The sequence below is a fragment of the Vulpes vulpes genome, chromosome 12 (genome assembly GCF_048418805.1).
Source record: "Vulpes vulpes isolate BD-2025 chromosome 12, VulVul3, whole genome shotgun sequence".
Classification (NCBI taxonomy): domain Eukaryota; kingdom Metazoa; phylum Chordata; class Mammalia; order Carnivora; family Canidae; genus Vulpes; species Vulpes vulpes.
In genome coordinates this window covers 117,420,081-117,434,905 of record NC_132791.1, presented here as the reverse complement: position 1 = coordinate 117,434,905, position 14,825 = coordinate 117,420,081, and the positions used below count along the sequence as shown (strand labels likewise).

The 14,825-nt window shown below is 53.5% G+C and overlaps 1 protein-coding gene across 19 annotated transcripts in view; it reads left to right on the top strand.

The window, feature by feature from the left end:
* The window catches only part of CEP164 (centrosomal protein 164), a 63,561-nt gene extending 54,313 nt beyond the window's left edge, over positions 1–9,248 (top strand). For 13 of the 19 annotated variants that reach the window (XM_072729696.1, XM_072729701.1, XM_072729691.1 and 10 more), the window contains 13 exons: positions 700–843; positions 1,289–1,372; positions 1,521–1,589; positions 1,930–2,105; positions 2,450–2,576; positions 2,856–2,923; positions 3,376–3,583; positions 4,353–4,460; positions 5,042–5,156; positions 5,587–5,934; positions 6,643–6,709; positions 7,549–7,671; positions 7,861–9,248. In XM_072729696.1, coding sequence (XP_072585797.1) covers positions 700–843; positions 1,289–1,372; positions 1,521–1,589; positions 1,930–2,105; positions 2,450–2,576; positions 2,856–2,923; positions 3,376–3,583; positions 4,353–4,460; positions 5,042–5,156; positions 5,587–5,934; positions 6,643–6,709; positions 7,549–7,671; positions 7,861–7,957 — 1,734 coding nt within the window. In that variant the 3' untranslated portion in view covers positions 7,958–9,248. Of the gene's footprint in view, positions 1–699; positions 844–1,288; positions 1,373–1,520; positions 1,590–1,929; positions 2,106–2,449; positions 2,577–2,855; positions 2,924–3,375; positions 3,584–4,352; positions 4,461–5,041; positions 5,157–5,586; positions 5,935–6,642; positions 6,710–7,528; positions 7,672–7,860 lie in introns of all 19 variants that reach the window. The other 6 variants (XM_072729693.1, XM_072729698.1, XM_072729686.1 and 3 more) reach the window with 3 other exon arrangements.
* Positions 9,249–14,825: the final 5,577 nt, after the last annotated feature.

The following is a 14,825-nucleotide window of genomic DNA, read 5'->3' as shown; positions in this document are numbered from 1 at the left end:
CCAAATGCACCAGGCTAGTAAGTCAAGGAGCTGAGATTCAAGCCCTGACGGTCTCCTTCCAAGGCCTTTAGCTTTAACCACCCGACACCATGCCATTGGGGTTAATCAGAATTCCAGGACACCAAGAAATAGCCTGGCAAGAGCCACACACTTAGAGCTGATCTGCCCATGTTCCCCCTTCACCCATAGGTGAAGGTCTACCCATGCCGGTGTGGCTGGCTCCCACTGCAGGTGAACAGGGGTGGCGGTGGGGCCTGAGGTTGGCTTACAGCTGGGCCTCTGCCTGGGATTTCGAGGCTGCTGTTTCTGTAACTGGACCCCGTAACCCAACCTCTCCATACGGTCTTTCCCACGCAGAAATAGCTGGCCCATGATAAAATGTAGTTGTTTCCCTTCCCAAACCGCATCTGACCTCGCTGAAGATCAGTGATAATTTTTTAATGAGTGCTCTTCCCTGGAGGAAGGAAGCTGGACCCAGTAGACAGCAGGACGGGCTGATCCCACAGGGGGTTTCTCATGGCATCCGACCAGTGCCTGTGTCAGTGGCAGAAAGGGGCGCAGGTTTTCTAGGGCCTAGAAAGCTCCTCTTCTCGAAGGGCTGGCCCTAGGGAGCCGCTGGGGTCCCCTGCCTTACTGACCCGGAGCCACAGGCCTGAAGGCCTCTGCAGTTTCCCACCAGCGGCCTCCCCTTCTGGGCAGGAGAGGAAGCAGCGGACAGAACTCCTGGGCCACCTGACCAGGGAGCTGGAGCACCTGCGAAAGTCACACGAGCGAGAATTGGAGGCCGTGAGGCAGACACAGGACAGGCAGCTTGAGGACTTGCGGCGTCGGCACCGGGAGCAGGTCAGGGCTCTGGGCCATCGAGGAGCCCAGGGAGGAGGAATGGACATGTGTTGGGGGCCAGCAGCCGTGGCAGCAGCAGATCGGAGCCTTGATAGCTGCAGGTGTGGGGTGTCTCTCGCTGGCCATCCCCCAGCCAGGACACATGTGCTCCTTTGTTTTCTGGGCCAGGGAGCATCCCCCAGATTAGAGGAGCACAGTCCCCTCCCCCTGCCCAGGGCCCTGGGGTTAGCGCCTTTCCCTCTCTTTGCCCTGAGGGGAAGACACAAGGTGTGGTACTTTCCCGGGAGCCTGCAAGGGCAAGTGGAAGAAGGCCTGAGCCTTGCATGGGGGTGTGTGGTATGGAAGGGTAGGGTGGGTCGGCTCTCCACCCCCCGCCCCGTGCCCTTAGCTGACGCCTTGCATTCTTTCCACACTTATATTTCTCGTGCTGCCTATTTCTGTGCAGGAAAGGAAACTCCAAGATTTGGAGGTGGAACTTGAAACCAGAACCAAAGATGTCAAGGCCAAATTGGCTCAGCTGGATCTCCAGGTGAGAGTGGACGTGGAGGGTGGGATCTCCAGGTGCCGTTGACCTTGGAGTCGCAGTTCCCTAGGGGAGCACAGGTCCTCCTGCCCTTTAGACCCGGGGCACCTGGAGATGGCCAAGGGCCCCACTTCTATCCCCCGCCTGCCCGCAGGAGGAGACTGCCCGAAAGGAGCAGCAGCAGCTCCTTGATGTGCAGAGGCAGGTTGCGCTGAAGAGCGAGGTGAGCCGGCCTCCCCTGTGCTATCTTTCCTCATTCCTGTCACCCTCCCTGCCCCTCTCCCCATAGCATCCCGCCTTTGGCTCACCTGATCTGCTGCGAGCACTAGGGTTCCCAACTACATTGATGGTATCCCACAGGTAGCAGAGCCCTCTGGCTGGAGCCCAGCTGAGATCCCCAGGGGGTGGGGCTGTGGAAGGTAGGCAGAGCCTGCATGCTTCCTGACCTGGGCACAGGGACTGCAGTGTTGTTGAGGTCCACCCTCTTTCCTTGGCTGTTCAGGCTTCCCTGTCCTACTTCCCGCCTTTGTCCCACATGTCTCTGGGTGCTTCTCTCCCACCAGGAGGCCACGGCCAACCATCAGCACTTGGAGGAGGCAAAGAAGGAACACACCCATCTGTTGGAGTCCAACCAACAGCTTCGGAAACTTCTCGATGAACTTCGGGCCCACAAATTGGAGCTGGAGTCCCAGGTAGATGCGCTGCAGATCCAGAGTCAGAGGCTGCAGAAGCAAGTCAGGTACGTGAGCACTCTGCACTTGGACTTGCCTGCTGCCTCCTGCCTGCTGTCTGACACGCCTGGGTGGACAGAGGTAGAACTAGGCAGAGGGGCCTTGCTGCATTTTGTAGGGAGTAAGGGGTAAGAGGCTGTGAACACCTAGGGGTCCCTGGTTCTACTGGTCATGCCTCGGTCATGCCTCAGCCCTGCCCCAGCGGCTTTGATGGATGTGGGCCTGCTGTCTCCCTAAGACCAGGGCTTGAAGGCCCTCCCACCCAGCAGTCATGACGGTGTGCTGCCTGCCCTGCTGCATCATATGACCCTGCTTCCCCCACCCCATCCCCCACTCCCATTTCCAATCACAGCGACCTGGAGGCTGAAGCCCAGAGGAAGCAGGACATACTGAAAGAGCTGGCAGCTAAGGAGAGTAACGCTTCTGCACAGTGTGAGCTGGATCTTCGCATTGAGGACCTGAGGAAATCCTTCGGAACAGTGAGTTTTCTGAGCCTTGGAAGGGACAGTTTGGTGGGTCTGGGGCAGGGCTCTAGGAGGGGTCCCAGCTCTGCTTTATCTATGACCTTGACCTTAGCTTCCTGTCCTTAATATTCCCAGTCCTCCATCTCTATCAGTCAGACAATACTGGTGAGTGAATAGCGCCCAGCAGCCCCCAGAGCCATTACCTGTTTAGGCCCCTGGTAGGAGCTTTGAGGGGTCCCTTGAGCCTGCAGTGTATCTGATATTCAGTGGGTCTTTTCTACTGTATGTCCTTAGAACCAGACCAAAGAGGTATCCTCTATTCTCTCCCAGAGCAAGGAGGAGACCAACTTGTCCTTGGACAGGTGAGTTCTGATGCCTTAGTTGGATCCAGGGTTCCATGAAGGGGTGAGTGCCTGCATCACAGATCTGGGGTGAAGTGAAATGAGTTGACTGCGATCGCCAGTGGGGCTTGGTTTGGGGACGAGGACCTGAGGGACACACAGAATTTCTTTGGGAAGCCAAGAAGGTGCCCGTTATGACCACTGATCCAGCATGCTGGGATCTGCTACCCTCTGGTTGAGGATCAGGCTGGTGGGAGTGTGTGGCCCTCTGTCTGGAAGCCCTTTAGAGGCAGGGTGGGAGGACTGTGCAGGGTGCCGTGCAGTAGAGTGTGAACACCAGCAATATTCAGCCCAGCATCATTGTGTGTGCTCAGGATGGGCCTCAGTCGGGGCAGCGCTCAGGGGACCCACAGCAGGAGGTTCTCAGAGTGTGTCTTTTCCCTTCCCACCCCTCCTGCCCTGGCCACCCACAGTGTCCGACACTACCTCTCTGCTGAGGGTATAGCACTCCGTAGTGCCAAGGAGTTCCTGGTGCAGCAGACACGCTCCATGCGGAGGCGGCAGACGGCCCTGAAGGCCGCCCAGGAGCACTGGCGCCAGGAGCTGGCCAGTGCTCAGGAGGCCACCCAGGATCCCCCAAGCGCCAAGGCCCTGGAAGATGTGCGCAAGGACCTGGAGGAGGTCAGGAGCCTGGAGGAGAGCCTGCCTCCTTCACAGTGGGGGGACCTAGGGGGTGCTGGGCAGGTGACGCGGGTTATCTGTGTCCGTGAGGATGAAAGTGCCTTATATTTATGAGTCAGGGCACAGGTGCAGAGCGCTTTCTTCAGCACTTGATCATTTGATCCTCATGATAACCACGGATGATGTACAAGGCAGGGGTGTTACTCTGGCTTTCTAGGAGAGAAGTACAAGGGAGGATTTAAAAATTTCCCATCCAGTGTTTTGCTTGTCCTTTCCATCACACTGAAGACTTGGTTCATAAATGAATCCTCTGAGCACACTGGGTGCCAGGCTGACATGCTTTTCTGATCACCTGATTTCCAGTGAAAAGGCAGAGACCTAGTGCTGCCTTCTGAGGGTCTTGGTGGAGCCTGCTCCCTTAGAATTCTGTTGGCGCTCAGAGCTGGCATGGGGCAGGCTTCCCAGAGGCATCGGCCTGCCACCCTCAGGCCCTCCCTGCTCTGCTGAACGCTGAGAGTGCAGGGAGCGGGAGCACTGACATGATAACCCTGCACTGAGAGCAACCCTTGGAGAGTGTTAGGTATGGGCCCGGGCGAAGCATATCTCTACCTCCTCCAATCCTTACGACCCTAGAAGACTAGTATTTCTCTTCTGCAGATGACAGTCTAGACTGAGAGGTCATTTGCACAGACTCACCTGGCTAATGACATGCAGAGCTGGGGCTCCAGGATCTGTGCTTAGCACCCCCCTCCCATCTCTCTGGCTGCAGGAGACCAGGCATCTGGACGAGATGAGGTCAGCCATGCAGAAGGGCCATGACCTGCTGAGGAAGAAGGAGGAGAAGCTCATTCAGCTGGAGTCCTCTCTTCAGGAAGAGGTGCGACGTGGTGGCTCCGGCCCCCCTGCTTTTATTCCTGGGATGCAGTTGGGTTCTTTGGTCCCATGGAGTGGGGAGCTGGGCCTCTGGGGCTCCTGGGCTGGTGATGTGGCAGTGGCTTTGGCCTTGAGGTTTCTGACTACATCTGTGGGTTTGCATATCTGTGCGGAGTGGTTGAGCAGACCTGGAGCCTCTTGCTGTGGGTTCTTGAGAGGCGCTGGCCCCTGCCCAGCCCCTGCCTGGCCCCTGAGGAGAGCTGTGCCCGGGGGGTTTGGAATGGACAGACCTAGGCTTCCCTGGGGCCTTGTCCCCTGATGCCGGAGGTGTGGGTGTGGTTGAAGGAAAGCCCAGGTGGAGAGACCCTGCAGGGGGGAAGGGGCCCTGGTTCTGGGGCCCTGCTGCCTGTGTTTTGGGCCCATGGTGCCCCCTAGCCCTGCCTCCCTTCCCCCATGCCGTAAGGCAGCCAGTATGGTGTCCCTCTTCCTGAACTTTGGGTCCCAGAGAGTGCCCACCCATTGCAAGGACTGCGGGGAGAATGCACTGGGCAGGCACCAGTACTGACTGCTGCTTGTACCCCTCAGGCTTCGGAAGAGGACACTCTGAGAAGAGCCCCCACCAAGAAGGTGGTGACTTTTGACCTCAGCGACATGGAAGACATGAGCAGCACCAGCTCTGAGGCCTGCTCCCTGCCTCACAGTGAGTGTCAGTGGCTGCAGGGGGTGGGCCACAGTACCCAGTGAGAGGGAGGGATGTGGGGAGGGGCAGCCCCCCTTCTTCAGCCCTGCATGGGTACACCTCTGGGAGCCAGCGTCTGGAGTAGGTACTCAGTAATGCTCGGAAGGAGTGACCCAGCACACAGGGACCACGTGAATGTGCACAGACCTTCCAGTGCCTTCTGGGACATGTTCTCCCTCTGCCGCTCTGGTCTGCAAAGGACATCTCCTCCTTCCTTGCTGCTCTCTGGAGAGGCTTTTTCCCCTGGCCAGCTTCCGGTCTGCGCTATCTGGAATTCAGAAGCCCTGCCATCCCTGTGACTTCCGTCAGCTGAGGGGCTGTGGTCCTGCAGACCAGGGAGGGGCAACCAGTAGGGTGCCCGGGGCCCTGAAGCCTAGTCCTTTCCTTTCAGTCAACCTGACCACCAGTGCCGCCTTCCCCAACGAGTTCCACTATTTGAGCAATTCCCTGCATCAGATCAGCAGCCAACTGAATGGTGTCCTCAGCATGCTGGGCAGTCTCAACCCACAGCTGCCACCACCGCTCTTCACTGCTACACCGGTGCACACCCTGGCCCGGGACCCCAGGAGTGCCCCCACGCCCACCTGCCCCTCCCTGGCCCGGGTCTCAGCCTCACCGCTGGGTAGGCCTACATCCACCCAGTGGGCCTGGGACCCCGGGTTGGGCCCCAGGCTCTCCTCCTCTGTGACTCAGACAGTGGACGACTTCCTGGTGGAGAAGTGGCGCAAGTATTTTCCAAGTAAGCCTCCCTCTTACTGCCCCTGGCTTGGGCAAGGTCCATCCCATTATGACTTGCTGGTTTCCCTGTAACCACGGGCTCCGTGGGTCTACAGTTTGCCTGGAGCTTGGGCTGATTGGAGCCTTTCTGATGTGATCCAAAGCTTAGCAAAAGCTTAGCAGAACCTGAAAGGTCATCCCTGTCATCACTACCATCTTGTGCTTTGTGTGAGGGGCCAGGCATGAGTCCTTCTGATAAGCCTCTGAGGTAGTGACATTTATCCCCACCTTACAGACGAGAAAACTGAGACTCAGAGAGGTTAAGAGATATGCCCCAGGGTTTCCAGAGAATAAGTAACAGACTGGGTTCTGAGCTCCCTGTCTCTGTGACTTCAAGATTCTGCTTATAACCCCTCGGCCATATAGCTTTGCCCTGCCTCTGGGCGAGAAGGCCTCACCTGGTCTCTTAAGTCCTGCTGAAGAATGCAAAAAGCCATAAAAACATAGTTATTTGGGGGGAAAATTTACATATCTTTTTTGTGAATCCTAAAAGAAAAGTAGCTTCAATTTTAGAAGTAAATAGGACAAATTCCTGTCTCTCATCTGTGTCTCACATCCAACCACCGAAACGTTCCCTGTTGCTGGTGTCTGCGGGAGGTGGGAGGGGCGCAGATGGGTTTGGGCTGGCTTCCACCGCCAGTTTCTGGACAATTGCCTCCCACTTTTCCAGCTGGAGTTCCGTTCCTCGGCAGCAACCCTGCCCCACTGGAGAACAGGCTGGGTTATGTGTCTGCCAGGTAAGCCTCACCGTGGGCTCAGGGTGGGAACCACACAGCCCTGTCGCTTTCCTGCACCTCCCTGGACAGGTGGCACCTCCCAGGGGAGAACTCTGGTCACGTTGCCCAGAGAGCTGGGATAGGCTCCCAGGCCACAAAGTTGCCTGGGTCTAAGGTGCCTCTGCGATCAAAGCCCAGCCCACCACGACCCCAGTGGTGGCTGGTCTCACCTGGCCTACCTGTATGGGGAAGGTGCCTGGTAGCACCTGCAGGGAGAGATGGGCCCTTCCTGCCCTTGAGCATGGCTTTTGTCTTTGCCATTAAGCTCATTGTCTGCTTTGTAGGTTCCCTTCTTCCCCAGGTCCTGCTGAGCAACATCTGGAGTGAGAGGGGCACCCTGTGGGAGAGACAGATGGGCAATTATTTAAACCTGTTATTAATTTCCCATTCATCTTCTTCCTTGCCAAATTATCCCCTGCCCACCCCCACTCCCTCACAGGCCCCCTGCCATAAGCACCCCCACTTACCCTTTGACCCACTGGGGAGCTGATGCTAGGCAGGTATTTGAGTCAACAGAGGGGAAAGCTTTCGCTAATCGGCTGGGCTGGGACCAGGCAGATGTGGGAGGGCTGATGCCAGGAGTGTCCACCCAGGGGAGGGCGGAGGGGTCCACCACCTTGTCCTTGGGGAACAGATGCCCATCCTTCCAGAAAAGCATTCCTGCCAGTAAAGGAAGCTTTGAGTTGCTGAAGCAACCCCTCACAGCCCCTGGCTGGTGTGCATAGAGGAGGAGGGAGATGTGCCGGCCTGTGGCCCATGTCGCACGGCCCCTTCTTCCAGTTCTGTCACCTCCTTCCCAGTGAGCAGCTGCGCCTCCTGCAGCGGTCCCAGGCCCACGGCCCCGGGGTGGGCAGCCCTGACTTTCAGAGCATGATCGAGGCCAACCGAAAGTGGCTAGAACATTACAGGAATGACCCCACGCTGTATCCTTTGACTGCTGCTCCCCAGGCCGTGGGCCCTTCCTGCGGTCAGTGCCGGGATGGCTGAGTTGGGCTTCGGGGCTTGTGTTTGTACCCCGGGTGGGTCCAAGGAGGACCGTGTGTGGCCTTTGGCCCCTCCCTGGATGTGCTTAGTGGACTCCACTGCAGAGATTTCCTTCACTTAATGGCCAGACAGCTGTTCTCTTCAGTGCCCAAGCCAGCGGCTAGCTCCAGACTCCTGCAGCTGGGCCTGGATGAGCACAACACACTGAAGGTGTATCACTACTAGGGCCCCAACCTCTCCCGCGCCCGGACCAAGTGCCTGAGGAGCTGCCTGCGCTCTGTTCCTTCTGAGCGAGCGTTCTCCTGCCCCGGGTGCCCTATTTGCTGCCTGCCCCAGGCAGAGGAACCATGGAGGCCAGGGCTGGGTAGAAAGGATGGTGCCACTGAACACTGTAAGCTGCCCTTCTGAGCCCACATGTATCACGCTGAAGAATGTGGACTTCTGGGAACTCCCACCTGGATGAGGCAACATTGACATGGGGTGATGGAGACCCGGGAGCCTTCAGGAGGGAGGACATGGTATTAGGAGTTGCCTCCCAAGGCCAAGGGCCTCCCGTTGGAGCTGAGTTGATCCCCTGGACCTGCAGGGGGCTCCATGCTTAATGCTCCTGCAGTGATGTGCATATGGTCCTTAATTCAGTAGAACAAAGCCCCCCAGCATGTCTGTACCCTGGGGGACCAGGCTTTAATACCTCAGCCTCAGACCCTTTTTCTTTTTTTCAAGTCTCCTTATTGAGCATTCTATCTCAGGATTGGGCCCAGAGCTCATACAGAGGTTGCTGGTAGTTGGCCCCCAGAAGCTCTGCTGCCTCTCCTCCCTCTGCTGGCTCTGTGCTTTCCTCAGGGGCACCCCCTTCCCTTCCCTCAGGCTCCTCCCTGGAGCCTCCCCCCCGACCCCCAAGTCTCAGGTTGCAAGCATACAACTTTTAAGAAGCCAACAAGCCCTAGGAAAAGCCTGGGATGGCTTTGGGTCCTCATCTTGGTTTTGTCTTTCTGGGCCGCCACGGAGAGAGGGGGGGGTTCTTGTTTCCACCCCTCTAGCATCCGTCCTCAGAGCTGGTAGGCTGGTTCTGAAGGCAGCACCTGGCACTGGCAGTGGGGATCTTGTGCCAGGTCGAGCCGCTGCCATTCTGGCATGGCTCCCCGCGGTCCCGCTTCCCATCAGAGGGCTCCTCGAGAGGCTGCAGGCCATGTTCTCGGACATCTGTCCCATTGTTTGAATAAAATGTCCCCGTATTTGTCTCAAAAGCTATGGGTTGCCCTCGCCTCTCCACTGCATACAAACCAAGTCTCTGCCAGCCTCTCACTCAGTTCTTTGTCTGGGACTAAGAAACTTTTTACTTCCCTCCCCCTCCACCCCCACCCCTTAGGCATCAGTCTACCATAGAGAAAAAAGTCCATTTTGTTATTTGGCTCATTCTGTGTGCTTCGGGGCTACCTCATGTGTTACAACCAACTCTGGTGACAATCCTGTGTTTTCTACAGCAATTAAATCCCTGCAGGTCCATTTGCCACAAGGCAGCTGTGTGAATGTGTCTCCTCCTCTTTGAAGGCCCTGGCCTCCTTCTTCTTAAGAATAAAGGAAGGAAAAATTAACATTCTCAAACCCCTTCCTAGGTGGTCTAATCTACTCACAACAAGCCTGTAATGCAGGTGTGGGGAGGAAAACCCAGGGGCTCAGAGACCTGCAGGTCCCGAAGGAAGTAGCCTAGTTTCTGCCACATGAGAGCCCTTGGCCTCTCATCTGTGCCCCCAGAGCTGCCTGTCCCTGCTGCGTGGAAACCTCAGGAAGCACTGATATTCTTCAGTCCCCGCCCCACTCTGCCACCTACCAGCTGGAGACTCACCATGCCATCTCCCAAAGACTACTCGGCATCGTTTTCTGCATGTACACAAATGAAAGCCAAGCCCCCTGAAGCCCTAAGCTGGCAAAGTTAGGTGGGTTTTGTTTTCTGCTCCAGTGGTGTGAGCAGCCAACATAGTTTTGGATTTATAGCAACAGAATTGCTAGGAGAACCAACCCAGGTGGCTGTGTTTCACAGATTTGCATGAGAAAACCACTTCAAACATACAGCTTAATGGAGCCTCCTCTGTGTCCCAGTGTCCTACCTGCTCTGATGAAGGGAGGGAGGAGAGATGTTAACATTGGTCGAACCTTCCGTGTGCAGGTGCCTTTCAAATATTACCTAATTTAACCCACTTAACCTGTGAAGTTGGTATGTTTTATAGATGGGGAGCTTCAGGCTCAGAAAGATTAAATGACCAACAGCTCAGGGTCACCCAAGATTTGAACCTAGATCTACACATCTCCAAAAGCCGAGTTATACTGAGCCTGCTCCCCTATGTCAGCACCTTCTGTCCTGATCACACAATAGTCCTGGCCCACTTGGTTTGAAGAGCTGGGTCCCAGGGAGGGAGGGCCTTCTAGCTGGGTGAGCAACCCCCCTTCTCCACCACTGCCCCAGGTTCAATTTTACAAGGCAGACTTTTTCCAAAGACTAAAACAGTCCTGTCTCTCCCCTTTGAGATGATAGAGTCTAGCTGGGGAGTCTAGACTCATAGCCCTTTGTAGCTGAAGGGAACCTTGCCCATGACTGGTCCCCTCATGTTTACAGTGGCAGAAATGGCCTAGAGAGATTATGAGAGTTAACCAGAGTTACAGTCAGGGTGTGGAAGAAGCGGGAGCTCTGACGCCCAGCCACTCTTCAGGAAAGAGTGTTTTTAAAAAGATAGTTACTTTGAACAGGCTACATGTATCATTTGAGTACTGAGCCATGTGAACAAAAGTCTGTCCATCCTTGGGCCAGTCTTCTCTTCGAAGGTTCCTTCTGGAGATTTTATGCAAATACAAGAAAAGAAAGGGCGGTGTTGTGATTATCTTCCCTTTTACTGGTCTAACCTAGGATCAGACAGTCTCCCAAAGCTCTTCTGTGAGATGTTCATTGAGTATTTTCAGAAAGGTACAAGGTTGTCAATGGCAGCCCCCACCCCCACCGCCATGAAGACTTCCACACAAAATGGCAGCTTGGGGAGGGGGAGATAATCTTGGCCGTAGGACACCTTTGGCTCTGACACCTGCAAGCTCTGTGACCTGAACAAGTCCTTTCCAGGCCTGTGCCCCCTCCACCTTCCCCCCCCTTCCCCCCACCCCCCCCCCCCCCCCCCCCCCGCAGCCCTGCCAGTTAAAAGCTCAAAGCCTAAACCCTATTCTAGGAATGAAGCAGGGCGGCTGCCTTGGGTGGAACATTGCTCTAACCCAGAGGGAGGCTGGAAAGTCTCCAGTGGTCTAAATTAGACTCTGGTGGGGGAGGGTGACTGGTGGGGTTTCCAGTCCCACCACCAGCTTTTTGCAGGTTAGGTGAGGGGATGATGATTAAAAAATGGATCCCCTAAAAAAAAAAAAAAAATGGATCCCCTGACATCACCAGTGTCCTGGATAGAATGGGAAAGTCTTTTCCTCTTTTCCTCTCGCATCTCCTGCCTTGCTGATTGAATCTGCCTTCTCTAGCAGATACGTTCCACAGAGGGCCCAGTGAAGGGCAGAAGAGCACTGTTTGCATGATGGAGGGGAGGGATGCCTGCCCTTGGGAGCTAGGGAGCGGAGGGACAGTGGGATGAGTTCCACTCACATTTAAAAAAGCAAAGGGTACGTGAGTCAAACAAGAGTTCCCACTTTATCCTCTCTGTGCCTCAATCTTCATATCTGTGAAATGGGGTGACTTGTCCCATAAAGTGGTTGGGAGGATTAAAGAAGTTAATCCATATAAAGTCCTCAAAACAATGTTCAACACATAGTAAGGGCAAGGACACCACCAAGGTAGCAACAGAGGCTACCATTCCTGACCACTCCCCTTCATAAGAATACTAGCAGCTATCCACGGATGACACACGACGGAGAGAATCCTAGAACCTGGGGTGAGGCTGAAGCATGCCTTGCAGAGACTAGACAGATAAGAGAAGGGGCTACAAGCCCACTTTGCTGCCCCTCCCCCACACTGAGAGTTCCCCTGAACCTGCAGTTCCTCCAAGAAAGAGGAGTTTAGGTGAGACATCCAGTTCCTCCAGCACTGTGGGTCACTTTGTGGGAGCCCCTACTATGGTTTCACCCCATGGGGATTGCAGGGGAATCTGTGACATCAATGGGAAAGGACTTCCAGCAAACAGCACATGGATCTTGGCCAACCAAGTTCATACTTGCAGGGCCCAGGTAGTAATCCCAACCAATGGCTTTACTTACCGGCAAAATCAGGTTAGTGGTACAGTCTGACCAGGCAAGCTGTGGGTCTGCTTGATTCAGGTCTTCCTCCTCAGGCTCTGTAGCAGAAGCCTCCCCCATGCCTGGGCAGAAGAGCTGGGTGATAGCCACACCAGCTGTGAGGCGTGGCTCCCAATCCCTCCTGACCAGAAAGCCTGTTTGGGAAAATTTGAGAGTTGCCTGAAGGAGGCTCTCCAAGTCCCACTGAGGCAGGATAACTGAATCATGGCTACACTCGCTATGGAACATGGTCCTTGGCCCCATCTGATAAGGAAAGGCTGCTAAGAACACCTGGAATCTTCACATAACCCAGCAACACTTGAGCTGAGAGGCAAGTGTGCAGAACTGACCACCCCTAGAGCAAAGCTAGTGGCCTTGTTTGGTCAGGGAAGTTGGGCATGGGTCAGCTTGAGTCAGGACCACAAAGAGCCTTAATGGCCTTGGAGCTGCTTTTTCCACTGCACCTCAGCAGGGAAACTTAAGTTCATAGTCCCACTTACAGCTGAATATGGCTTTAGCCCACCTGACTAAGGAGCTTTACCAGAGCACAGAGGAAGCTGCATGGTCCACCCAACAGCCCTATTTACAATGGCATTTGAACAGAGCATAGCCCGTGGCTTTCCTGTCTGCAGAGCAAAATTGGTGGCCTCATCCGACCAAGATATTCAATACACACTCTTGTCTGATTTGGGTCCCCAAACTGTGAACCATGACCCTGGGTTTGTCCTGCTGCCCCGCCAGGGCAGGGAAGCTTATGCATGGCTTCACCTGCTGCTAAGTATAGCACTTGGTCCCTAGGAAGCCTGACCAGAGAATTTAGGCAACCATGGAACTCAACCTACAGCTTCATTTGGAAGCAAGCCAGCAGTCTTATCCAGCTGTTTTCAGCCAGTGCAATCCCCAACCCCCATGATCTCTGAGCTTAAACAGTTGCCTTGTCCAAAAATAGACCCTACTAGCAAGCTTCACCTGCCCAAGGCATTATCAGAAGACTTGTCCAGAAGCCCAAGCTTAGCTGACTGGCGAAATACTGTCTCTGCCAAAGCAAACCTGCATAGCCTGGAAGAGAAGACCACTTAGCCAAATGCAGATACCAACATAAGGAGTAAAGGATCATGGAAAAAAAAAATCAGACAAATGTGATACAACAAAAGGAAGCAAAGCTTAATAACTTACTTTAAAGAAATGTAATCTAGGAACAGTCAGAAAATTCAGAAGAATCCTTTTAAGGATCCACAAAAGAACACACAACTAAATAAAATTAGGAAAACTATTCATGAACAAAATGAGAAGTTCAACAAAGAAACAGAAACCATCAAAAAGCCCAAACAAATCTTAGGGCTGAAAAAATACAATAACCATATTGAAGAATTCAGCCAAAGCTGCAAAAATAGACCCAACCAGGCAGAAGAATCAGCGACCTGGAAGATAGGACATTTGAAATTATCCAGTCAGGGGAGCAGAAAGAAAAAAGACTGAAGAAAGCCAGTGGAGCTTAGAGGATACAATGAAAGAAAGTGATATTCATTATGGGAATTCCAGAAGAAGAAAAAAAGGACAGAAAATATATTTAAAGCAATAATAGCTGAAAAGTTCCTAAACCTGGGGAAGTAGACATTCAGCTCTAGGAGACCCAAAAGACCCCAAATAGGAACTGAAATAGGGGTACACTGAGACACATTAAATTATTAAAAGCTAAACACAGAATTTTATTTATTTTTAAAGATTTATTTAAGAGAGAGAGTGAGAGAGTGTGCGCACATGCATATGTGCTCCTGTACCATGCAGCTTCCTCCTGTAGGGGGAGGGGCGGAGGGGGAGAGAGAATCCTAAGCAGATTCCCTGCCAAGTGCAGAGTCCAACCTGAGATCATTACCTGAGTCAAAACCAAGAGTCAGGTGCTCAGTCGACTGGGCCACCCAGGTGCCTGTAAACACAGAATTTTAAAAGCAGCAAGAGAAAAGTATACACAAGTGACCCTCCATAGGACTTTTGTCAGACTGCTCAACAGAAAACTTTTAGGCCAGAAGAGAACAGGGTGCATATTTAAAATATTGAAAGGAAAAAACTGTCAACCAAAAATATTATACCCAGTGAAGCTGTTCTTACAAATGAAATAGGGATAAAGACTCATCACCAATAGACATGCCTTACAAGAAATAATGGAGTTCTCTGAGTGGACATAAAAGGACACTAATTAACATAAAAACATAAGGCAGTGTAAAATCCAGTGATAATGGTATATATAAAGTTAGATTCTGTAATATGATAAAGATGGTGAATAATTCACTTACAACCAAGGTTTAAAAGTTACCAACAGAGTTCTGGTCTAGGACAGCAATGTTGGAAGACCTTGAATTTACTTCCTCCATGGACACACCCAATCTATGCCTATTTATAAAGCAATTCCTTTCAAAGAATGACGGAGTGATAGAACAGCTTCTGCACAACAAAAGATAGAGAGACTATATAGAGAATGGCGAGAGAGAGAGAGAGAGAGAGAGAGAGATACAAAGGGAGCGCCCCCATGCCCTATGTTGTGAACTGCAATGAGGAGGGATAGGCTGAATGACCTAGAGCAGATTCATCTGCCCTGGGGCACAAGAAAAAAGTCACAGTTTAAAAGAGCAACTAGAATAAAGGAATCACCCCTGGGACCTTGCCAAGTGGCTGAGAAGCTATTGAAGCTCTCTCTGGGGGGAAGGAGGTGGCTTATGAACACCACTGTCTGCGTTCCCTCTCAGTCTTGATAGCATGAACAGGAGCAAGGTCTGGGCACCCTAGCTGGCCTACCACCTCAGCAAGCACCAGGGCTCTAGCCTGCACCAGCTCCAGCCAT